Below are 26,414 nucleotides of genomic sequence, written 5' to 3'. Positions count from 1 at the left end.
CATCTCGGGCCCTCTGCAGTTCAGTGCTGGACAGAGCTCTGTGATTGTAACAGGATCAAGGGAAAGAAGAGCCCATCGCTCACGAACAAATCTGGTGTTGGAACCTGGAAATGGGGTTATACGGGTCTCATCTGAGCCAAATTCTAAGGACAATGGGTTTTAACTCATGTTCCCCAGAAATTTCCATACCCTCATTGAGGAACGTTGCCCATTTGAGGCTATATGCTTTATGTACGTACAGAAAGTATTCTTATATATTTAGTCTTCTAATAATAACAATGAAATGACTTCTCACAAGTAAGAAAAATAGGTCTCGCAGTTGTATGGATTTTGGTTACAGTTTCGCATGGTAGAAAGGCGACTCAAGTCTCTGTTTACAAAAAAAACTAAGGGTTGAGGGGAATGTGGAAAGAATGGAACCCAGAGCTATTTTCCAAATGCAGATCACTGATCACTGGATGATATAAAGAAGGCACAACTGAAGCAATGGTAAAGTCAGTAAACAATATTTTACTGAAACATTTCATAACACAGAAAATCTGTCTGAAGTGTAAAGTTACTGTCTTACATAAGGAGAACAGACCCATTTTCAAAGACTAATATGAATACAATAAATATGGAGTTTACATACTAATTTATACACAGAAACTCTGCCCCATAGCCATAAAATTTATATTTAACAGTGGAACATATAATTTAATCATTTGATTTATTTGACAGGTCTTCCTTACTAAACACAAATAACTACCTGGTTTTCATATACATATATAATATATTTTTATGTATATAGATATTCAACAATCTGTACAGTTTCTAAACATAAAGCTCCTAAAAGGCACAATTGTCTATACAACATGTACAAAAATGGCTGGAGCTGACACAAAACAACAATTATTGGTCAAAAGTTCATGATTGCACAAAGATTAGTCATGAGTTTATGTCAGAAAAATGTGCTTTAAGGAAAGGAGGGTTTTCAAAGAAACCTGTAAGTGTTATAAAAAAAAAAAAAAAAGCAATAAAAAATAAAACCCATTAGGTTGCTATCACAAGCCTGTCCTCGTCATCATCACTGCTCACGTCGCTGAACTGCACAGTGGGCTGCCTCCGCGGCAGTACTGTGGGCCTGGGCACCTGTCTGTCTGGAGAGAGAGTCTGCTGGCCTGAGGGCTTTGTAAAAACGTCAGAATGTGCCTTCAGCAGAGGTTGTGACGTGGACACTGGTTGGCCCTGTACGGAAGTGGGTTCAGGCTTGGGCTTCACGTGATTTGCCGAGGCAGCCTTCTCTGTGTCCATTTTACTCAGGCTATCAAGCCTTGCATGGTCACCTGCAGGGGCAGGTGGATTCAGAACTTTTTTTGCGTTTTCCCGCTGGACTTTGGGTGACCCCTGAGGAGACTCAGTCCTGCTGACCTGGTTTTCACTGGCTACAGAAGTCTGCTTGGGTTGTGTCTCGCATGCTTTGCTTTGGGAAGCTGGCATTTCAGGAGCTCCCTGTGCATCGACGGTTACTTGACTGACTGAGGGGATTAAGGTAGGCAATGCTATGTTCAAGATCTGGAGACCTGGAATGTGTGCCTGAGGGGCGGGGCTGCTTTGTGAGGAAGGGTTTGCAGTCAGAACCTGCAGTCCGACAGCATTGAGAGCCAGTCCTGGTGGATGGACTTGTGGGGCCATATTTGCATTGGCTAGGCCTACAATATTGACAGTTTCCATGCTTAACGAGGGGAGTGACTGCAAGCCTGGGGTACTTAGGTTCTGAAGGCCTGGCACGCGGATTTGGCCAATAGGAATACATGGCACAACACTGCTTAATTCAGCCACTCCAGCGGGGTTTGTAGGGCCAGACACTTCTTTGACCGTATCCCCGGGAGTACCCAAAGTTCTGTGAACGACACTGACAGCAGGGATCGTGAGCTGCACTGGTCCAGCCTGAAGGGGCACAAACGTGGAGTATGTGAGGCCAGCAGGTACCACGTGGATCCCCCCAACTGGAACCATATTATAAGGTGTCCTTGATTGCTGCTGGGAATGCAAAGGAAGGTGGCTAAACAAATGAGTGTGGGGAGAAGGCAGGCCTGGAGTCGGCTGTAGAGTTATTTGCTGCTTCTGTTCTTGAGGGTCAGGATGTGGTGAGGCCACAGAAGGCATCCCCGCCGCTGTCTGGGGGCTGTGCTCAGCTGCAGCAGGAGGAAGTCTTACAGGTGACGGGCTCTAAATGACAAGATAGAACAATCCTTTTATGACCGCTTTTCCATAATCCCCGAGCTATCAAGCTAGTGCTAAATCTATTTCTTCACAATGAGATAAAAGTAAACATATTTGCATTGATAAAAATGAAGTTTGCTGCAATGAAATTATTTTTCGATTTTTAAAAATAAGTTTCCAATTAAAAAATTATTACATCTTTAATTTCTTTCTTTCCCGGTAGAAATAATGGCGATACATCTTGTATAGTCTTTTGCATGTCTCAAGCAAATCTCCTGGATTTTGTCATATTGTATACAGAGAATAACTCTGAGAAGTGGACACAGCTATATTCTTAAGCTGTTATTTTTGTCGTTATTTCTGTTTCTGGCACCACTAGCTCCATCTTATTTTAGAGATTAAGAGTTATTGAGAAATTGAGATATAAGTTGGCTGTGACAACTCAATGGGGAAAAATGAAGTAAAGAATTATTTGTGAAAAGATGTTACTGAGAAAAAGGTCTCTGGCTGTTTGTCTATTCATTTGCAAGTTTATGAAATGTCTACTGAAAACCAGATTTCCAGGCACTGGTAAGTGTCTGAGAGGTTTTCGGATAGAGACGCTTATAGCACAATCTGTCACAGTTAGAAATAAATCCTATTGCAATATTCCATACGTACTGAGGTAAGAGAACTGTCAATGAGAGAAGAATGTATTCCTCCAAGAATTAATCATTTGTCACGAAACAGCCAGAGGTAGAGCAGGGACTCACTCGCAGCACATGGAGCGTGACTTTTCAGAGGCCTGTGTCTGCCTTGAGCTAGTTCCCGGGCAGAAAGCTCTCCCGAGCTGCGGTAGCAATGTGATCATTCAAGCAAAGTGAACTTCTTGATGTGTTTTCGGGTCACATTAACTTTGCCATAGAAACTGGTGGCTGTCTTGCCAATGGGGGCAAAGTGCGAAATGTTTGGATAAGTCAGTGACAACCCATCATCACATTAGCACCAGTGGAAAAACAGCTCAGAAGGGGCCAGCAGATAAATCAGTTGCGGGACTTGTGTTCACCACTGTCACTTTTTTCTTTTTTTAAATTTCAAAAATTTTTCAAAAAGCAAATATAAATAAGGGGGTATATTTTTCAAGAACCATTTGGTTCTTTCACAGCGTTATAATAAAATATCTGAACCGCTTAAAATACTCAACATGATTCCAAAGGACAAAAATGTCCTCTACCCTTAAATACAAGAAAAAAATAAAGCCAAACAGACTGATTTGAACTAAATAAATCACTCGGGTGCATTCTCTTCTTAAGCCATTAAGTTCTCCATATTTAATAGGTTAAATCGAAAAAGGAAATAAAAGAACAACGGCCAATCATTTACCTGTGTTATAGCAATAGCTTTTCCTGCCACAGAGCTTCTCAGAATTTCTTCTGACTCAGGGTAGTCCACAGACATCTGATGACACGGGGACCTGGAAGCGTCTACAGACAGAGTTGTGTCGTTTTCATCTCTCGCGGCACGCTGCCTGGCCTTCCCCGGGGACAGTGTCTTCCTACTGTACTCAGACTGTGCTGTGCTTAGGATGGTCATTTTGGTGAGCAATGCCCTGGGCAGAACGTCCATTGGGTCCGTGTGTACCCCAGAAAAGCAATCGGTGATCCTGACGTCCTCATCAGCACTCACAGAGTCCTGAAGGCTACTCCTAGATGGAAGGTGCTGCGGGCTGGCTGTGACCGAGGGCGCGGCTGACAGGACTGATTCCGCCTGGCTGTCGTCATCATCGTCTTCATTTTCATTGTCATCCTCATCTGGGCCATCAGATTCTTCAAGATCATATCCAGATCGCTCATAACTGAATCTCTGTTTTTCATCTAATAAAAACAACCAAGAGAGTATGTGATGGAATGCTTTGCAAGTGCACAGAGGCTATTTTTAATGTTTTTTATAGGTTTGGTAACTCTGTGAGGATTATAAAAGACAAGGACCCTGCCCACAACGAGCCTCCGCCCTGGCTGAGGAGAAGGCCCTGGGGAAGAACAAGACAGGTGGCCATCAGGATTCAGAGGAGGGCAGCTCTGTGGGAGGGCCGGGTCAGGGATGAGGAATGGGAAATGACTCTCAGAAGGCGAATGAGGCAGGCGGAGGGTAATCAAGAAACAAGGAAATGAAGGCCTTGAAAATCTTTAGAAAATCTTTAAAACACAACTGAACTACATATAAAATTAATAAAGAGTTCAAAGCAACTCTTTTCCTGAGCTTTTTCTCTATTTTGTATCTTCCTTTTCCTGAACAAATTAAATCAAACACAAAAAGCTGATGGCTGTTGGTATCTGTGAGCAAAATACATTTTCTTTAGATCTGAATAGTATCACAGATGAGGAAAGAAAAGGACTTTTATTTGAGGAATGTGGGCCCTTTCAAATTACTAGGCCTCAGAGAGGCATTAAGATGACACAGCAATCACATCCTACCCCCCACTTTACTGGAGCTGCTTCCCATTGCCACAGGTAGCTGCGAATTAACCTAGTAATGTGGCATCGGACACCATATCCCACACTTTATAGCTTAACCACGGACAGGCAGTCACTAATCACTGTTACTCCTGTATATCAATGAGAATTCCTGACAGAACTGTCTAACAGTCTACTCGGTAACACCGCCCTCCTCCCCCGCCCTGTTTTTTTGTTTTTGTGGTTTTTTTTTTCTTTTTGCCTTTAAAAATCTGCGTGTAACAAAGGCCAAGCAAGCAGTTTGGGTGAGTCATCTGGGCAGCTGTCCTTATTCTGGCTCAAGTCAACTCTTTCAACCACACTTTGTGCTTTAGTTTCTTCTTTTGGTTGACACAGGCATGTTTCAATGGTCCTCCGTGTCGTCATATTCACCTAATGTGTAAGCCTTCTTATTTGCTGAGAGATGCTAACATTTGCTGTCAATTTCTGTGATATGATTCAACCCATTCCTCATAGAAAGGGGGATATTATCTAAAAGTCGTTAGTATCAGCCTCATAACATCATGTGAAACTGAGTTTAACAAGGAATCTTCAAGATGACCCAGGAAATAGTTTCAGAAATCTCATAAGCTCATGTGGAACTTTTAGACTCTTCACATTTTCAAAATCTTGCAAATTAGAGGTTCTTTCACACAGAAAGTTTAATAAAATTTAGTTATGGGGGAGGAACGTCACTGAGATATAATAAAGATGACATTAGACAATGTACAGTTTAGCTGTGATATATTCTGCACTTACAGGTATTTTTTGAAGAGAGAAAAACATGTAAACAGAGCAACAAGCAATAGGCTGCCTTTCCCAAATGGCCTAGACGTTAATTTTTTACTACTTTTTCTTTGTATATGACAAAAATAAGTTCTTAGAGAAAAGTCTTAGAAGATCCATACAAAAGATTTGAGGGTGATTATTTCTAGGGGATGAAAAGAACTTGACATTTTACATTATTTATCACAAATGTGTGTTACTTTTATAATTAAAAAACTCAAAGATGAAACATGCATTTAGGTTCCGTTAGCATGTGATTTCATAAGCCTTTTGCTTTTAGGGTTCTACTGTTATGCTGTAAAATAAGTAATGAAATAAAATAATACCAAAATATTGAATGGCTCTAGGGGCCTATGCTGGAGACAGAATGTGTGATTTCCGGGTAAATGCCCAGACTCCTGTGCCTCAGCTACCTCTCTACCTTGTCTGATGTTTGGCATTGTAAAATTCGAGTCATCCTCAATTTGACTTGAATTCGCCACATCAGTAGCAAATTAGGTATTTTTTTGTGTGTGTGGAGACGCGTCTTCTTTAAAGAAGTAAAATTTGTAAAAAGACTAGAGAGAACGGAATGACTGGGAGAATAAGTTACTGGAGAGAAAGGATGATTTCATTCAAGGCTGATCTTGCCGTAAAGTCTAACAAGGATGTGACTGCGTTAAACACACACACGCGTGCATGTGCATACACACACACACACACACATGCATGGCCTAACTTTAAACTTACAACTTTTTCCAAACCCATCAATAAGCCAAGGTCCGAGATAATCAACAGCCCAAAATCTAAGGAAACACAAGCTTGCGTCACCGAGGGCAGACACAACAGAACCCCAGTCAGGAGGGTCCTGCTCAAGTATCTGGTTAGAGTCAAGAGTGGGCTGCCAAGATTGTGTGAAACCTCTGGCGGTTACACTCTCACACAGGATCCATGCCATGATCATCACTCAGGTGCTCACAGGAAGGTGCGGTACAAAGTGGCCACTGCGTTCCAGATACTGGGGAGAGAAGCAGTAACCCAACAGGAGTGGCAAGGAACTACACCTGGAACCGTCTCCCCTGTCTCCACCAGGAAAACAAAAGACTTACCCTGTGAGGACAAGGGCGGCACGCACTGTTGTCCTTAGGACACTGGTGAAAACTCACTGCAGTGTGGATAGGGAACAGGAAAACCATACACACATAACCTGTCTCCCTGGGGAGGGACAGGATTACACAGAAACCCCTATAACACTTGGGGGACGGGGAGGAGAACTGAGAAGGCCACAGCCCAGAAACCTAAGAAAATGGTGCAGGTACAAGACTGAATCTCAATCGGAGCAGAGACAGCACCCCATCCTCCTCCTCACCCCCCAGTGCCAAGCTAAGGAGCTTAGAATTACAGGTAACAAAATAGTGCTTGGAGAGAAACAGGAGAACAAGAACGTGCAGAGAGACCCTTTCTGAGGTACAGTGCAAAAGGAAGACCTAAAACTAGAACTGAACAGGTGACGTTCTTGTGATCCAACTCCCAACCAAAACACAAGGTATCTCTACAGGAACATGAAGCCTTTGCTGCAGTGAGGATGGCTGTAGTGACAACAAATCGCTCAATCCCAGCCCACTCCTAACTAGATAAACTGTAACTCCCACGCTAAAGGCCTCTAGGAAGGAGAGGCATGCCCATTTCTAGGCATACAAACAATTTCCATGGGTCTCTACTGTCTTACACAAGATGTACAGCTCTCAACACAAAATTACAAGGCATACAAGAAGGCAAGAAAAAAACATGCTTCAGAGAGACAAAGCAACCATCAGAACCACAGTGAGATATGACACCTATGTTAGAAATGACTGAGAATTTGAAATAACGATGGTTAATATGCTGAAGGCTCTAAAGGGAAAGGTAGGCAATAACAGATGGGACTTTCAGCTGAGTGATGAAAACTACTACAAAGAATTCAATGAAAATGGTGCAAATAAAAAACACAGTCACAATACCAAGAAAACTGTCCAATCCAGAATTCTATGCCCATTGAAAATAATTTTCAAAGATGAAAGAGAAACACAGACTTTCTTAGAAAAACAAAACCTGAGGGGATTCATTGCCAGCTGCTTGACCTAGTGGACAATAAATGTTAAAAGGAAGTTCCTCAGGCAGAAGGAACATAACATCAGATGGAGGCCCGGATCTACACAAAGAAACAAAGAACAGTGAAAACAGAATAAATTGTCCCCATTTTTTTTTCTTATTTTTTAATTACTCTAAAAGATACCTGAATGTCTAAAACAATGTCCTGTGCGTTCATAGTAGATGTAAATGTAAAAAGGTATGGCCACAATAGCATAAAGGACGGAAAGGAGGAGCTGTGTATATACTGCAGTAAAGTCTACAGGCTCCATGTAAAGCAATGTAATATTATCTGAGGTAGATAACTACAGTTTTTAAAGGTATAAATAGTAAGTCAGTTGAGGAAATAGAGCAGAATCATAAAAAACACTCGATTAATACTAGAGAAGGCATCAAAAGAAAACTGAAACCCAAAAATGAAACAAACAGAAAACAGCTGCCAATATGGTACATTTTAATCCAATTACACAAATAACAACATTAAAAGGGGTGGTCTAACACATAAATTAAAAGACAGAAATGACTAGGATTGAATAAAATGCAAGTCCCATGTATATACTGTATATAAGAAATGCATTTAAAAATATTGATATAAAGACAAATAGGTTGAAAATAAAAGTTTGGAGAAAGATATACTATAAATCAATAACTAAAATACAGCTGCATAAACTATACTAATATCAGATGAAGCGGACTTCAGAGCCAAGAATATTTGGAGGATAAACAGGAGCATTACATAATGATACCGGTCATCCCATGGACATAACAATCCTAAGTGTGTACGCAACAGAGCTTCAAAATAAATGAATGGAAACTGAACAAAAATAAATAAATCCATAATCAGAGCTGAAGACTTCAATAATCCACTTTCGGTAACTGATGGAACATGTAATAAGAAAATCAGAAAGCACATAAGAGACGTGTAAAACACTATCAAGACCTAACAGACACTTACAGAAATGTTCCACTGAAGAGCAGAACATACCTTTCATGTCAGTGTATGTGGAACATTCACCAGTATATACCATATTCTGAGCTACAAAATAAACCTCAACTATTTTAAATCAGTAGAAACCATACAGAGTGTGTTTTTACATGAAAACAGAATTAAACCAGAAATCAACTAATTGGAAGATATCTGAAAAACCATCAAATTATTGCAGAATTAAAGAACATGTGCATGATACTGGTACAAGAACAGACACATAGATCAATGGAACAGAACAGAGAACCCAGAAATAAGACCGCACACCAGCAACCATCTGATCTTCAACAAACCTGACAAAAAGAAGCGATGGGGAAGAGTCCCTATTTAATAAATGATGCTGGGAAAACTGACTAGTTGTATGCAGAAAACTGAAACTGGACCCCTTCTTTACAATACATATAAAAAAATTAACTCAAGATGGATTAAAGACTTAAATGTAAAATGCAAAACTATGAAAACCCTTGAAGAAAATCTAGGCAATATCATTCAGGATATAGGCACGGGCAAAGATTTTATGACGAAAACGCCAAAAGCAATTGCAACAAAAGCAAAAATTGACAAATGGGGTCTACTTAAACTGCAGAGCTTCTGCGCAACAAAATAAACTATCAGAGTGAACACACAACCTACAGAATGGGAGAAAGTTTTCACAATCTATCCATCTGACAAAGGTCTAATATCCAGAGTCTACAAGGAACTTAAACAAATTTATAAGACAAAAAAATAACCTGATTAAAAAATGGGCAAATGACATGAACAGACACTTCTCAAAATAACACATACATGTTGCAGCCAACAAACATGAGGAAAAGCTCAACATTCCTGATCATTAGAGAAATGCAAATCAAAACCACAATGAGATACCATCTCAGGCCAGTCAGAATGGCTATTACTAAAGAGTCAAAAAATAACAGATGCTGGAGAGGTTGCAGAGAAAAAGGAATGCTTTGACATTGTTGGTGGGAGTGTAAATTAGCTCAACCATTGTGCAAGACAGTGTGGAAATTTCTCAAAGACCTAGAACTCTGAAGAAATACCATCTGACCCAGCAATCCCACTACTGGGTATATACCCAAAGGAACAGAAATCATTTTATTATAAAGATACTTGTATGCATGTTCATTCATAATAGCAAAGACATGGAATCAATCTGAATGCCCATCAATGATAGAATGGATAAAGAAAATGTGGTACATGTACACTATGGAATACTATGCAGCCATAAAAACGAATGAGATCATATCCTTTGCAGGCACATGGATGGATTTGGAAGCCGTCATCCTCAGCAAACTAATGCAGGAAGAGAAAACCAAATACTGCATGTTTTCACTTATAAGTGGGAACTGAACGATGAAAACACATGGACACTTTGGGGGGAACAATACTCACTGGGGCCTGTCTGTTGGGGGGTGATAGGAATGTGCTGGGAGAACATCAGGAAGAAATGCTGGGCTTAATACCTAGATGATGAGATGATCTGTGCAGCAAACCACCATGGCACACGTTTACCTATGTAACAAACCTGCACATCCTGCACATGTACCCCTGAACTTAGAAGTTGAAGGAAAAAAAAAGAACACATCTCTAAATATTCATTGGGTTAATGAGAAAGTCTCAAAAATGTCAAATATTTTCAACTGGATGAAAATTAAACATTCAAACTTTGTGGGACGTAACTAATGCAGTAGTCAGTGGGAAATTTATCATATTCAACACTTTCATTAGAAAAGAAGAAGGCTCTCAGATAAATCTAAATTTTTCAGTTTTAGAAATCAGAAAAAGAAGATCAAACTAAACTCAAAGCAAGGCGAGGGAAGAAAATAATAAAAATGAGAACCGAAACGATGAAATTGAAAAAAGAAATAGAGAAAGGCAATGAAACCAAAAGCTGGGTTGTTGAAAAAATTCTCTGGTAACACTAGCCAAGAAAGAAAGAGAGAAGATACAAATGACCAACATTAGAAAAGAAAGGGGGGATAAACATACACTTTTTTAAAAAAAACTATTATACCTTAAGTCCAGGGATACATGTACAGAACGTGCAGGTTTGTTACATAGGTATATATGAGCCATGGTGGTTTGCTGCACCCATCAACCCATCATCCAGGTTTTAAGCCCTGCATGCATTAGGTATTTGTCCTAATGCTCTCCCTATCCTTGTCCCCCACCCCCCGACAGACCCCGGTGTGTGATGTTCCCCTCCCTGTGTCCATGTGATAAACATACAATTCTATGCATTTGCCAAAAACCACATACTATACACCATAAAGTAAATTTTGTTGTAAGTAAATAAAAACAGAATCCATTAGGATGTGGGGTGAACCTAAGAGGAATGCAAGCTGAGACAGATGGCTCTGACTGCAGCTGCATGAATGGCACAGCCACGCTAAGGGCATGGAAAGTAAGGTCCTGTCCCAGGTAACCTTGGCAAAGAGGGTTTTGAGTGGACACAGCGAAGGCTAGAGACAAGAATGGCACACACTGCACTGTAATTTTAAATCTGTTTCTTACAGGAGTAAAGGTAAGGATTTTTCAAACTAGTTTATTTGTATACTAGAACTGAGCAAATACGTAAACATACTGTAGGTGCGAACCAGGTTTCTCACTGGGGGTGAAGAAGAGAAGGAAATGGAGAAGACTAGAATAAATTTAGTGGTGCTGGACTGGAAGTTATTGGTATGGATTCATGTCTTCACTTGTATATATGGAATACACATGTACACTGCAACCTCTACCTCCCAGGTTCGAGTGATTCTCTTACCTCAGCCTCCTGAGTAGCTGGGATCACAGGCGCCCACCACCATGCGTGGCTAATTTTTGTACTTTTAGTAGAGACGGGGTTTCACCATGTTGGTCAGACTAGTCTCGAACACCTGACCTCAAGTGATCTACCAGCCTCGGCCTCCCAAAGTGCTGTGATTACAGGCATGAGCCACTGCGTCCGGCCCGCTTTAGGGTCTTTTACTCTACTGATACCACTATTCTCTCAGATAAGCTTGTACAACAAGCACCTCCCTATTAGCCTCATAGTCAAATCAAGACTTCTCACAAGTACCTTCTGTCTTCCTATTGTTTAATAGGACACTATCAATTCTTGAAATCAATTTCAACACTTCTATTGGTTAACTTGGAAGCACAGGAAATTTCACCCCAATGCACTCTAACCTATATACACATTTTAAATTCTTAGTACCTAAAAGTGCTCTTATATCTTTTTTTTTTTTTTTTTTTTTTGCATTTTTTATTCTATTGTACATATGCTGACTAAATGGCTCTATTCCAGTTGCAGCCATCCATAGCCTGGATCCTCAGCGCCACTCTGTACAAACCAATACTATTTGATCATAATTAAAACAAGGACTAATTAAGGAGTTGACTTTTTCTCAGACAACGATTTAAAACATGAAAAATGCAGTTAATTTCTTTTAAAGTGTTGAGCCCACAGCTCATAAATGTCAGAGCTGAGATTCAAACCTATGTTAGTCTACACCTAGACATTCCATTCAATCACATTTTAAAAATCTAACCACAGAATCATCAGAAAGGTCAACAATGAATTATAGTCAATAAGCTACCTTATAAATATGCATGAATTCAGTCTTTGTAGGTACCGACATGAAAAGCGTCATATGATTATTTGATTACAAGTAACAGAATGTATAAAATGTAGTCCCCAAGGAGAACGTAAATAATTGAACTTTTAAAATTTCAAATATACTGCATTATATAAAAGTTTAAGAATCAGTTATATATTTCAAATTGTTATTAACATATATATTTTTCAAGAAGCATGCTGATTTCTTTTTTAGTATATGCAAATAATATGAATAATTTAAAACAAACACCATATTTTTTGATGTATGTAAAAACTATTTGGAGTGTAAAACTATGTGGCTCCATTTTAATCTAATTTTGCCTTGATTATATCAAGTTTCAGGTCAGGATTAGCAGGATGGGTGAGAAGACACACAGGGTGGCTTCTCTGCACCCTTCTCCCCTCCTGGGCAAGCCACACGCCTGTAGCTTGGAGAGGATGTAGGAGGGGCTGGGATGGCTTTTCTGGGTTTCTTTCACTGAGATAAGCACAGAATGATGTTTCTGTCTCTGAATACATAGTATCTGAAATCTCTGCTAGAGGAGACCACTGTCAAAGTTTAAAAACCTGCAAATGAATTTTGAATCATTACATATTTGTTAAACAGGACTGATATTCTGGGTAACAGAGAAAAGATAAAATGGGTAGCTTAAGTGAACAGAAGACAATGGTATCCTTTTAAATATCCATGGCACCAAAACAAAGCACAGACAACTCTGCTCTCTGTTTGGATTCATACAAATAAAAGTCCTTTATATACTTCCCTGTCCCCCTTAACCTCTGCCCCTGACCCCCAAACAAGACTACTGCTGCCAAATCAAAAGTCGTACTGATAAAAGACCCAGAAAGGAAAAGTGTCTTGCCTGTGAACAGCAAGCTTGTGAGGACAAGAACAAGGACTTGTCATGGACTCAAAACACTTGTCACATATGACTCTGTGATACTGCTCACTTTGCTGCTGCTGCTGCATGTTACTTAATGTAATAACTATGATACTATGTTGAGTAACTGGTTTTTTCGTTGTCTTTTTTGTTTTGTTTTGTTTTTTTTTTTTTGTTTTTTTTGAGATGTCTCAGAGTCTTGCTCTGTCACCCAGGCTTGAGTACAGTGGCATAATCTCGGCTCGCTGCAACCTCTGCCTCCCAGGTTCAAGCTATACTCCTGCCTCAGCCTCCCGAGTAGCTGGGATTACAGATACCCATCACCACGCCTGGCTAATTTTGGTATTTTTAGTAGAGATGGGGTTTCACGTGTTGTCCAGGCTGGTCTTGAGCTCCTGACCTCAGGTGATCCACCTGCCTCGGCCTCCCAAAATGCTGGGATTACAGGTGTGAGCCACTGTGCCCGGCCTGATTAACTGTTATATCAGGGATTGGCAAACTATGATCACCAGCTAAATGTGGCTCTCCACGGGTTCTTGTGAATAAAGTTTTATTGGAACACAGCCAGGCTCATTTGTTTACATACTGTCTATGGCTGCTTTTGTGCAACAATCACAGTTATAGTATTCATGACAGAGAATATGCGGCTTAAATAAAGCCTAAAATATTCACTATCCAGCCCCTGACATAAAAGTTTGCCAACATCTATGCCACACCACCCTCCATGTTTAAACCTAACTACCACCCCATGACAGAGTTGATACCACACCCATCGTCCACAAGGAAGTTAAGACGCCTGTACTATAAATGATTAGAATGCATCAAAGCCAGAATTCGAAAACAGGTTTCTAGGAACTTAAGAGCCCTGTCATTATGCCAATAAGATATACTGCTTTTCTGCCTTTCTATTACAATTGTTCCTTTCCTGGTGTGTATAATACGGACTAATACTTCAGGAGTGTAAGCACTGTGGCTTACCCCTTTGCAGCCATCAGAGACTCTAGAACAGACCTAAAGAATCGATATTTGCTTAGCAAATTCATAAATGGTCCAAAAAGTTCCATTTCATTATGTCCTCCAGACACATTCCCCTCTCATTATAAACAAATGTTTCCAATACTCAATAAAATTTTATATCAGCACAACATTAATTCCTTTATTTTCTGTGAATTTCAATTCATGAGGGAAAAAGCAGGCATATAATGTAGCAACATTTTTGTCAAAAGTAAAGGTTTTGATAAATTTATGTCAAACAACTTCCCTAAAGATATATCTTAAAAGTTATCATTTGAAGATGAGTCAGGTGAACTGCAACCTGCCCGCCCATTGCTGCCAGAGAGTGACACCTGCTGGAAGAGTCAGAGTCGCAAAAGCAGGAGGGGCTCCCTGAGAGAATGGGCCCCGAGGGTAGTAGCAACCCGGCCCACCTACACTCAGTAGCAACCTTCTTTTGTTGTTGAAGTTTGCCTGTTTTTGTTCTTCACATATGTTTAGAAATATTACTCTGAAAGCCAGATAAACAATGGCAACCTAGGGAAAAATTTTTTTTAAAGAACGTGAATACAATAATATATATATTTTAAAGATAAAAACACATTAAAAACATAACGGGGCAGAGTTTAATGTTTGTTCACTTTAGGAAGTAAAGCAAAAGACTGTGTCGTATGTGTGTCATTCAAAATAATATTAGCACTGCTTTAAGTATAAATCCTAAAGCCTATTATGGTTTCATATTCTACACATGGAAGTGTTTCTTAAAAAGAGTAATAATGTATTCTATAAAAATCCCGAGGATAATATATTCTACAGGTTTCATTTCGAAAAAAAGCTTTGCTAGTAATTTTTAAGAATTCACTTAAATTATTTTTAAGAGTAAATGTGATATAGGTTTTAAAACCTGTGATCAAACATCATTCTTTACTGTAAGAACTGAAACTCCAACAAGAATAATGTTTCTCACTGCACTTCATCATATTAAATGGTTCTCCTAGCTGGCAGCTGAGGGTACACATTAACATTCCTTGCATTGAAGTCCGGCATTTGTTGACGAAAACATTCTTCGGATCAAAGGATGAAAAGCAAATTGCTGGCGGCATGATTTTTGACACAAAAGGTGAAAACTAAAATGTAGTCACTAATACTCCAAGAACACAAGAACAAAATTCCTGAGGCTATATCATGTTTTATGGCAAGAAAACAAGAGAATGTGCAGTGGAGCTGAGGGATTAGGCTTCCCATGGGCATTTCTTATCATTGCAGCTCAAGTTGCTAGTTTTAAACTAAATAGAAACTTCTTTTAAATGCCTAATGTCCACATTTTAATGGCTGGCTTACAAAAATGTATAATTCCTCCTGCTTCATTAAAAGCAAACGTTTCCCAACATCCCCTAATTTATTCCACTGAGAATTAGAACATGAATTCCATCTGCTAAAAGATAAGACAGGTAGCCACACAGCCTGCTGTTGCTAAGGGTGGTAAAGAATTCAGAAGGGGTCTGTGGCCTTTCATCACATCATTTTCACATCGCCCTTTAATGAACACTCTTTATCAACCAGGGACCAGGCACAATATGATGGTGAATGATAACCTGGGTATGGTGTGGTTGGCAGAGTAGAAAACAGGTCTAGGATCCTTAAAGGGAAAAGACTGAAGATAATGCCTGGAAAACACTGACATTAATTAGAAAGAAATCTGGAGGAAAACCTTTAGTGAAAAACAAAACAATGCACACCTAAGGGAGTAACTCAGCACAAGCACAGCGTAAGATCTGGGCTTTTTCCAGAACGCTATGAGCTGACCAAGATATTACCAAGTGGTAATGATGTTTAAAAAATAAATACTATACTGGGGTGCTTTGTAGTAACACTGTCTGACTGCCTCTAAGTGTTTAGCACATTTTGTTTAATGAATGAAAGCTCAGAGACATTTCCTGGTGATGATTACATTTATGCTACAGAAAATATCTATTAAATGACTAAGCCCCCAAATGTGTTCTATAAACCTAAAACCACAATCCTTAGGTTTCTGGGTGCCGTTCTGCAAACTCTGGCAGGGGTTGTGACTTTTTAGATTTACCATCAGGTCTCCCAAATTTTGTCCTTTATAAAAAAGGTTTACTCCATTTCCCATGTCAGAGATCATCAAGACTCAAACATACAAGGCATGTTCTTACATATCCTATTAGTATCAATTAAGTACACGTCACTTTCAGAAAAGCATGCCGAGTCTGATATTCCCTCTTCACATGCTGCAGGACCCCACTATGATGTCACCACCACCCTGTTGTTAGGAAACAGGAAGTGTGCCTACCAAAACAGAGAAGACAACTTCCATATTGATCAAGACGTGATGTTTCACAGCACTGGTTCCTGAAAAGACACGTGGCTCCTGATGTGGGCCATCTTTCTTTCAGCACTAAATCTAACAGTCAACTATAATCTGTTAGCATGATGAAACAACATACTTCGACTGTGTTTGTTAGAACCAAAGGAATAAAGGAGTTTCCTGGGTTATTTTGGACTTTCAGTTTTCATATAGCTAGACCAGACATCCCTTGATAACTGCAGGTGTGAAGACATAATGAAAGGTGTCTGAAAAGCCACCAAAATCACTAGGTTTGGAATAAAAGAGGCTGACTTTGATACCTGCTGCGGCACCTTACTGCTGGCAAAACCAGAGGATTTTCCTGAATTTCTACTGTTGACACACAGCGAATGAAATCCCAGTGTGGTTTCTAGCAGTCTATTTGTGTAGCAGGACTAATATTCGAATTATGTTAGATTAAGAAGATGAGAGATGGTATCAAGACCCCAAGATACCATAAAAGGTTGTTCACCATTAAAAGGAAAAGACAGCAAATTTATGTGTTAAAAGATCCCACATTACACGATACAGTGTCCTCACTTATCCTTATCCTCATTTACTGGGCTAAGAAAATGGAGAATACACTGTCAGGCAGGACTCTCAAGAATGGCAGAGGCTCTACATAGCGCCTCACTTCTCAAAAGGAGCTGCTGCCAAGAGCCTGATCCCCAAGAGGGGCAGGTGCCTCCTATGATGAGGGAGGTGGAGATGCGTCGGGGTGTGAAGAGCACATGGGGGAGAACCAGGAACATGAGTTCACTTGACAGTGGCCTCCAGGCCTCCCTAGCTTTGTTTTGCTGGGCTGTCCACTTCAAAACTTGAAACTGTAGTACCAGAAACATTTATTCTCCTTCACCATGTTTTAAGTCAGCCACTTCTTCTACTCCTACTGTATGTCTAATATAGTAATCATTTGCATTTTCCCTTGGAAAATAGTAAAGTGAAACACTTTATAATACATTGCTCTCTTTATAACATCCTTAGAGAGTTGACTGGGGCAAGGTTTTAAAACATATACAGAAGCGTTAAAGCAGGACAAGTCGAGGCCTTATCTTTTACCAGAGGCTATTCTGTGGTGAAAGTTCTATACCACAGTGATCCTGGGCCAGAGCAAAAACTAATTCCAGGGGAAATAATGCTTCCTAGTTTAACAAATTGATAGTGATATTTCCAAATTAGTCATTATACATTTATACACAGACATAAAAAACAGGGTATCACAAGGGAAAATCATTTCAGACTTTCCATCCAAAATGTTAAACTCCATCTGGTGGAGAATGAGAGAGGCTGAAGTCCTGAGTCCTGAGGTACTTCTTTTATAAAACACTCATCTACCCAGAAAAAAGGCTTCTGCTCTGTGAGAATATTAATACTATTGTTGCTGAATGGGATCACCCACTTAAGGAAACATGGTTCTTTCTGTCATTACTGTCTAAATTCCCACTACAAAACAAAACTGCAGCAACAGCAAAAAACAAACGACAAACCTCAACAAGGAAAATTCAAGGGTCACAGATTAAAAGCCCTAGTATCTTTTATCTTGTCTCCAGAACATTTGAGAACATAACCCAAGATAAAAGTCAGATATATGTGGCCCTAAAGGGGCAATGGCTTTAAACAACTTCAGTTCAGACTTTTGTAATCAAAGAAACACTGTTATGTGTCACTGACTATTTAGAAAAATTAAAATACTCAAGAATCCTATCTAAAAAATAATAGTTTTCAAGTGTCAGAACATGAAGAAATGGGTATAAACTGACATGACAGGGGTGTTCATTGTATCCAGGCCCAGTGAGTAGAGTTTAAACCTGCAATGGCAGTTCTCACGCTGAAACTCCCCTGCACAGCATCTATTACTTGTCCACTAGCCCGCTTCCCAGCCTTGGGCCCTGTGGAACTCTCTTGTTTTTCTGTCCCATTCACACACTTATACCCTATCCCTTTTCCCCAACCTTTGTGTGTCTTTGGCCAAGCAACTCCTTGGTCTAGAATGCTTGCCCTTCCTTTCCCCCTCACCAACAGTCTTCCAAATGAAGCAGTGTAGGGATAAATAAATGCCTTCCCTTCCTTCTGGGACCACTTTGGCCATCACTGGTCTTTCCCTGATTCTAGCCTTGGGAAATGAACCTTGCCAAATGTGGGCTCATGCCACATCATAACCATCGGCCAGGAGCTCCTGGACGATAGTAATTGTGCACACACTGAATAGGTGCCGAAGTGATACATAAAAAAAAAAAAAAATCAATCAAAAAGAGAATAAACTTTTCTCCTCTGCAGCTATTAAAAAACAGAACAGATCTTTATCAACCTGGAAAGATCATTACTGAGGATGAGAACACAGAATAGTGAAAAAACTTGGGTTATCTTCTAGTCATCTGACCCAACAACCAATAAATAACAAATTAACAAACAAATGCCATTATCATGTTAACAATGCCTATACTGACTTTGGCCATATAACATAAACACTATTTATAAGTAAAGGTATCAAGTAGCACAGCTACCATTTGATTTTAGTGAAGGTATTTAATGAAAAACGATTATATCTAATTACTATCATTATTATTTTTTTGAGATGGAGTTTAGTTCTTGTTGCCCAGGCTGGAGTGCAATGGCGCGATCACGGCTCACTGCAACCTCCGCCTCCTGGGTTCAAGCGATTCTCCTGCCTCAGCCTCCTGAGTAGCTGGGATTACAGGCATACGCCATCATGCCCAGCTAATTTTTGTATTTTTAGTTGACATTTCTATGTTGGTCATTTCTATGACATTTCTCCATGTTGGTCAGGCTGGTCTTGAACTCCCGACCTCAGGTGATCCACCTGCCTTGGCCTCCCAAAGTGCTGGGATTACAGGTGTGAGCCAATGCGCCCAGTCGACTATATCTAATTCTAAAATTAATAATATTGAATTATTTCCTAGATTATAGAAAGCTGCTGCCAAGAACAGATTATACTGTCCTTTTTAAAAAAAGGTTTACCCCATTTCCCATGTCAGAGATCATCAAGACTCAAACATATGAAGCATGTTCTATTAGCATCACTTAAGTATATGTCACTTTCAGAAAATCATGCTGAGTCTAATATTCCTTCTTCACATGCGCAGGACTACAGATTTTAGAGATTTTTTCCTATTAATTCAATAAACAACTATTTATTACCTACTATTTGCCAGGCACAATCCTAAGGAGCTGAAGATACAGCAGCAAGCAAAACATCATCTTTGCCCTTATATAATTTATTTTCTAGTTGGAATAAATAGATAATGAACACACACACACGTCTCTGGTGGTGGTAAGTGCTACGAGGAAAAAGAAAACAGAAAAAAGGGCATAAGTGTGCTAGCAGTAAGAGGGTGAGGTGCCTTTTGTTTCTCTATATATTTATATTTACATATATTTATATTCAGGAAGGCCCCACTAATCAAGGGACATCTGCTAGAGAGCTGAAGGCAGGGTGGCGTAAGTCTCACAGTATCTGGTAGAGGGCATTCTTTTCTGTTTTTTTTTTTTTTTTAATACTTTAAGTTCTAGGGTACAAGTGCACGACGTGCAGGTTTGTTACATAGGTATACACGTGCCATGTTGGCTTGCTGCACCCATTAACTCATCATTTACATTAGGTATTTCTCCTAATGCTATCCCTCCCCCAGGTCCCCTACCCCATGACAGGCCCCGGGGTGTGATGTTCCCCTTCCTGTGTCCAAGTGTTCTCATTGTTCAATTCCCACCTATGAGTGAGAACATGTGGTGTTTGGTTTTCTGTCCTTGTGACAGTTTGCTCAGAATGATGATTTCTAGCTGCATCCAAGTCCCTGCAAAGGACACGAACTCATCCTTTTTTATCGCTGCATAGTATTCCATGGTATATATGTGCCATATTTTCTTAATCCAGTCTATCATAGAAGGACATTTGGGTTGGTTCCAAGGTTCCGCTATTGTGAATAGTGCTGCAATAAACATACGTGTGCATATGTCTTTATAGTAGCATGATTTATAATCCTTTCGGTATATACCCAGTGATGGGATTGCTGGGTCAAATGGTATTTCTAGTTCTAGATCCTTGAGGAATTGTCACACTGTCTTCCACAATGGTTGAACCAGTTTACACTCCCACCAACAGTGTAAAAGCGTTCCGGTTTCTCCACATTCTCTCCAGCATCTGTTGTTTCCAACTTTTTAATGATCGCCATTGTAACTGGTGTGAGATGGTATCTCACTGTGGTTTTGATTTGCATTTCTCTGATGACCAGTGATGATGAGCATTTTTTCATGTGTCTGTTGGCTGCATAATGTCTTCTTTTGAGAGGTGGCTGTTCATATCCTTTGCCCACTTTTGGATGGGGTGTTTTTTTCTTGTATATTTGGTTAAGTTCTCTGTAGATTCTGAATATTATTAGCCCTTTGTCAGATGAGTAGATTGCAAAAATTTTCTCCCATTCTGTAGGTTGCCTGTTCACTCTGATGGTAGTTTTTTTTGCTGTGCAGAAGCTCTTTAGTTTAATTAGATTCTATTTGTCTATTTTGGCTTCCGTTGCCATTGCTTTCAGTGTTTTAGTCATGAAATCCTTGCCCATGCCTAGGTCCTGAATGGTACTGCCTAGGTTTTCTTCTAGGGTTTTTATGGTTTTAGGTCTAACATTTAAGTCTTTAATCCATCTTGAATTAATTTTTGTATAAGGTGTAAGGAAGGGATCCAGTTTCAGCTTTCTACATATGGCTAGCCAGTTTTCCCAGCACTGTTTATTAAATAGGGGATTGTTTCCCCCTTTCTTGTTTTGGTCAGATTTGTCAAAGATCAGATGGTTGTAGATGTGTGGTGTTATTTCTGAGGCCTCCGTTCTGTTCCACTGGTCTATATATCTGTTTTGGTACCAGTACCATGCTGTTTGGTTACTGTAGCCTTGTAGTTTGAAGTCAGGTAGCATGATGCCTCCAGCTTTATTCTTTTGCTTAGGACTGTCTTGGCAATGTGGGCTCTTTTTTTCCAACTCTGTGAAGGAAGTCACTGGTAGCCTGATGGGGAGGGCATTGAATCTATAAATTACCTTGGGCAGTATGGCCATTTTCACGATATTGATTCTTCCTATCCATGAACATGGAATGTTCTTCCATTTGTTTGTGTCCTCTTTTATTTTGTTGAGCAGTGGTTTGTAGTTCTTTTTGAAGAGGTCCTTTGCATCCCTTGTAAGTTGGATTCCTAGGTATTTTAATCTCTTTTTAGCAATTGTGAATGGGAGTTCACTCATGATTTGGCTCTCTGTTTGTCTGTTATTGGTGTATAGGAATGCTTGTAATTTTTGCACATTGATTTTGTATCCTGAGACTTTGCTGAAATTGCTGATCAGCTTAAGGAGACTTTGGCCTGAGATGATGGGGTTTTCTAAATATACAATCATGTCATCTGCAAACAGGGACAATTTGACTTCTTCTTTTCCTAATTGAATACCCTTTATTTCTTTCTCTTGCCTGATTGCCCTAGCCAGAACTTCCAACACTCTGTTGAATAGGAGTGGTGACAGAGGGCATCCCTATCTTGTGCCAGTTTTCAAAGGGACTGCTTTCAGCTTTTCCAATCAGTATGATATTGGCTGTGGGTTTGTCATAAATAGCTCTTATTATTTTGAGATACGTTCCATCAATACCTAGTTTATTGAGAATTTTTAGCATGAAGGGCTGTTAAATTTTGCTGAAAGCCTTTTCTCCATGTATTGAGATGATCATGTGGTTTTTGTCATTGGGTCTGTTTATGTGATGGATTGTTTATTGACTTGTGTATGTTGAACCAGCCTTGCATCCCAGGGATGAAGCCAACTTGATCGTAGTGGATAAGCTTTTTGATGTGCTGCTGGATTTGGTTTGCCAGTATTTTATTGAGGAATTTCACTTTGATGTTCATCAGGGATATTGGTATAAAATTCTCTTTTTTTGTTATGTCTCTGCCAGGCTTTGATATCAGGATGATACCGGCCTCATAAAATGAGTTAGGGAGGATTCCTTCTTTTCCCATTGATTGGAATAGTTTCAGAAGGAGTGTACCAGCTCCTCTTTATACCTCTGGTAGAATTCGGCTATAAATCCGTCTAGTCCTGAACTTTTTTTGGTTGGTAGCCTATTAATTATTGCCTCAATTTCAGAGACTGTTATTGGTCTATTCAGAGATTCAACTTCTTCCTAGTTTAGTCTTGGGAGGGTGTATGTGTCCAGGAATTTATCCATTTCTTCTAGATTCTCTAGTTTATTTGCATAGAGGTGTTTATAGTATTCTCTGATGATAGTTTGTATTCTGTGGGATCAGTGGTGATACCCTCTTTATAATTTTTTATTGCATCCATTTGATTCTTCTCTCTTTTCTTATTAGTCTTGCTAGCAGTCTATCAATTTTGCTGATCTTTTCAAAACACCAGCTCCTGGATTCATTGATTTTTTTCAAGGGTTTTTTTGTGTCTCTATCTCCTTCAGTTCTGCTCTGATCTTAGTTATTTCCTGCCTTCTGCTAGCTTTTGAATGTGTTTGCTCTTGCTTCTCTAGTTCTTCTAATTTTGATGTTAGGGTGTCAATTTTAGATCTTTCCCGCTTTCTCTTGTGGGAATTTAGTGCTATCAATTTCCCTCTACACACTGCTTTGAGTGTGTCCCAGAGATTGTGGTATGTTGTGTCTTTGTCCTCACTGGTTTCAAAGAACATCTTTATTTCTGCCTTCATTTCATTATGTACCCAGTAGTCATTCAGGAGCACATGTAGTTGTTCAGTTTCCATGTAGTTGTTCAGTTTTGAGTGAGGTTTTAAATCCTGAGTTCTAATTTGATTGCACTGTGGTCTGAGAGATAGTTTGTTGTGATTTCTGTTCTTTTACATTTGCTGAGGAGTGCTTTACTTCCAACTATGTGGTCAGTTTTAGAATAAGGGTGATGTGGTGCTGGGAAGAATGTATATTCTGTTGATTTGGGGTGGAGAGTTCTGTGGATGTCTATTAGGTCTGCTTGGTGCAGAGCTGAGTTCAAGTCTTGGATATCCTTGTTAACTTTCTGTCTCTTTGATCTAATATTGACAGTAGGGTATTAACATCTCCCATTATTATTGTGTGGGAGTCTTAAGTTTCTTTGTAGGTCTCTAAGGACTTGCTTTATGAATCTGGGTGCTCCTATATTGGGTGCATTTAGGATAGTTAGCTCTTCTTGTTGAATTGATCCCTTTACCATTATGTAATGGCCTTCTTTGTCTCTTCTGATCTTTGTTGGTTTAAAGTCTGTTTTATCAGAGACTAGGATTGCAACTCCTGCTTTTTTTTTTGCTTTCCATTTGCTTGGTAGATCTTCCTCCATCCCTTTATTTTGACTCTATGTGTATCTCTGCATGTGAGATGGGTCTCCTGAATACAGCACACTGATAGGTCTTGACTCTTTATCCAATTTGCTTGTCTGTGTCTTTTAATTGAGGCATTTAGCCCATTTACATTTAAGGTTAATATTGTTATGTGTCAATTTGATCCTGTCATTAAGATGTTAGCTAGTTATTTTGCCCATTAGTTGATGCAGTTTCTTCCTAGCATTGATGCTCTTTACAATTTGGCAAGTTTTTGCAGTAGCTGGTACTAGTTCATTTCCATGTTTAGTGCTTCCTTCAGGAACTCTTGTAAGGCAGGTCTGGTGGTGACAAAATCTCTCAGCATTTGCTTGTCTATAAAGGATTTTTTTTCTCCTTCACTTACGAGTCTTAGTTTGGCTGGATATGAAATTCTGGGTTGAAAATTCTTTTCTTTAAGAATGTTGAGTATTGGCCCCCACTCTCTTCTGGCTTGTAGAGTTTCTGCCAAGAGATCTGCTGTTAGTCTGATGGGCTTCCCTTTGTGGGTAACCCCACCTTTCTCTCTGGCTGCCCTAAAAATTTTTCCTTTCATTTCAACCTTGCTGAATCTGACAATTACGTGTCTTGCGGTTGCTCTTCTCGAGGAGTTTCTTTGTGGTGTTCTCTGTATTTCCTGAATTTGAATGTTGGCCTGCCTTGCTAGGTTGGGGAAGTTCTCCTGGATAATATCCTTAAGGGTGTTTTCCAACTTGGTTCCATTCTCCCCGTCACTTTCAGGTACACCAATCAAACGTAGATTTGTTTTATTCACATAGTCACATATTTCTTGGAGGCTTTGTTTGTTTCTTTTTACTTTTTTCTCTAACCTTGTCTTCTAGCTTTACTTCATTAATTTGATCTTCATTCACTGATACCCTTTCTTCCACTTGATCGAGTCAGCTATTGAAGCTTGTGCATGCATCACGTAGTTCTCGTCCTGTGGTTTTCAGCTTCATCAGGTCATTTAAGGTCTTCTCTACACTGTTTATTTTAGTTAACCATTTGTCTAATCTTTTTTCATGGATTTTAGCTTCCTTGCAATGGGTTCAAACATCTTCCTTTAGCTCAGAAAAGTTTGTTATTACCGACCTTCTGAAGCCTACTTCTGTCAGCTCATCAAAGTCATTCTCCATCCAGCTTTGTTCTGTTGCTGGCGAGGAGCTGCAGTCCTTTGGAGGAGAAGATGCTCTCTGGTTTTTAGAATTTTCAGCTTTTCTGGTCTAGTTTCTCCCCATCTTTGTGGTTTTATCTACCTTTGGTCTTTGATGTTGGTGACCTACAGATGGGGTTTTGGTGTGGATGTCCTTTTTGTTGATGTTGATGCTAATCCTTTCTGTTTGTTAGTTTTCTGTCTCAAAATCAGGTCCCTCAGCTGCATGTCTGTTGGAGTTTGCTGGAGGTCCACTCCAGGCCCTGTTTGCCTGGGTATCACCAGCGGAAGCTGCAGAACAGCAAATATTGCAGAAAGGCAAATATTGGTGCCTGATCCTTCCTCTGGAAGCTTCGTCCCTGAGGGGCACCCACCTGTATGAGGTGTCAGTCGGCCCCTACTGGGAGATGTCTCCCAGTTAGGCTACACAGGGATCAGGTACCCACTTCAGGAGGCAGTCTGTCCATTCTCTGAGCTCAAACACCGTGTTTGGAGAACCACTGCTCTCTTCAGAGCTGTCAGACAGGGACATTTAAGTCTGCAGAAGTTTCTGCTGTCTTTTGCTCAGCTATGTCCTGCCCCCAGAGGTGGAAACTACAGAGGCAGCCTGCCTTGCTGAGCTGCGTTGGGCTCTGCCCAGTGTGAGCTTCCCCTGCCTCTCTGTCTACCTACTCAAGCCTTAGCAATGGCGGACGCCCCTCCCGCTGCCAGGCTGCTGCCTTGCAGGTGGATCTCAGACTGCTGCGCTAGCAGTGAGCAAGGCTCCGTGGGCATGGAATCCGCTGAGCCGGATGCAGGATATAATCTTCTGGTGTGCCATTTGCTAAGACCATTGGAAAAGTGCAGTATTTGGATGGGAGTGTCCCGTCTTTCCAGGTACCATCTGTCACAGCTTCCCTTGGCTAGGAAAAGGAAATCCCCCAACCCCTTGCGATTCCTGGGTGAGGCGATGCTCAGTTCTGCTTTGGCTCGCCCTCCGTAGGCTGCACCCACTGTCCAACCAGTCCCAATGAGATGAACCAGGTACCTCAGTTGGAAATGCAGAAATCATCCATCATCTGTGTCGATCACGCTGGGAACTGCAGACTGGAGCTGTTCCTATTCGGCCATCTTGGAACAGAATCCTCCTAGAGGGCATTTTTAACAGAAGAAAGGAGTGCAAAGTCCCTGAGACAGGGTCCTGCTGTGGGTGTTCAACAAAGAGGCAGGAGACCCGTGTGGTTGCAGCTGAGCACGCGAGGGAGGAAGGAGGGGGAGTTGAGCCTCAGGGAGATGGAAAGGAAGAAGACAGAGCTCCTGGTGGGTGCCTGACCAGTGCTCCAAATGAGCCAGGAAACCCCTGGGGCTTTTAAACAAAGGAATGACACAATTGTTATAAGGCCACTTTGGCTGCTCGGTGGAAGACAGTCTGTAAAGGAGCAGGGCAGAACCACAGAGACCAATCAGGAGCTAATCCAGAAGCAATGTAGTAGAGAGGATGTGGCTGGGGTGGGGTGGTGGAGGTGATTAAAAGTGGATGGA

At 40.4% G+C, this 26,414-nt stretch overlaps 1 protein-coding gene across 7 annotated transcripts in view; it reads right to left on the bottom strand.

Moving 5' to 3' along the window:
• Nucleotides 1-490: 490 nt before the first annotated feature.
• Nucleotides 491-26,414, bottom strand: part of HIVEP1 (HIVEP zinc finger 1) — a 221,581-nt gene continuing 195,657 nt past the window's right edge. For all 7 annotated transcript variants that reach the window (XM_031666913.1, XM_031666914.1, XM_021937002.2 and 4 more), the window contains 2 exons: nucleotides 3,568-4,058; nucleotides 491-2,211 (listed from right to left, as the gene is read on the bottom strand). In XM_031666913.1, the coding sequence (XP_031522773.1) occupies nucleotides 1,033-2,211; nucleotides 3,568-4,058 (1,670 nt within the window). In that variant the 3' untranslated portion in view covers nucleotides 491-1,032. The remainder of the gene's footprint in view (nucleotides 2,212-3,567; nucleotides 4,059-26,414) is intronic.

Source organism: Papio anubis, chromosome 6 (assembly GCF_008728515.1).
Source record: "Papio anubis isolate 15944 chromosome 6, Panubis1.0, whole genome shotgun sequence".
NCBI lineage: Eukaryota > Metazoa > Chordata > Mammalia > Primates > Cercopithecidae > Papio > Papio anubis.
The sequence above is the reverse complement of the archived record's forward strand: the minus strand, read 5'-3'. Positions and strand labels throughout refer to the sequence as shown.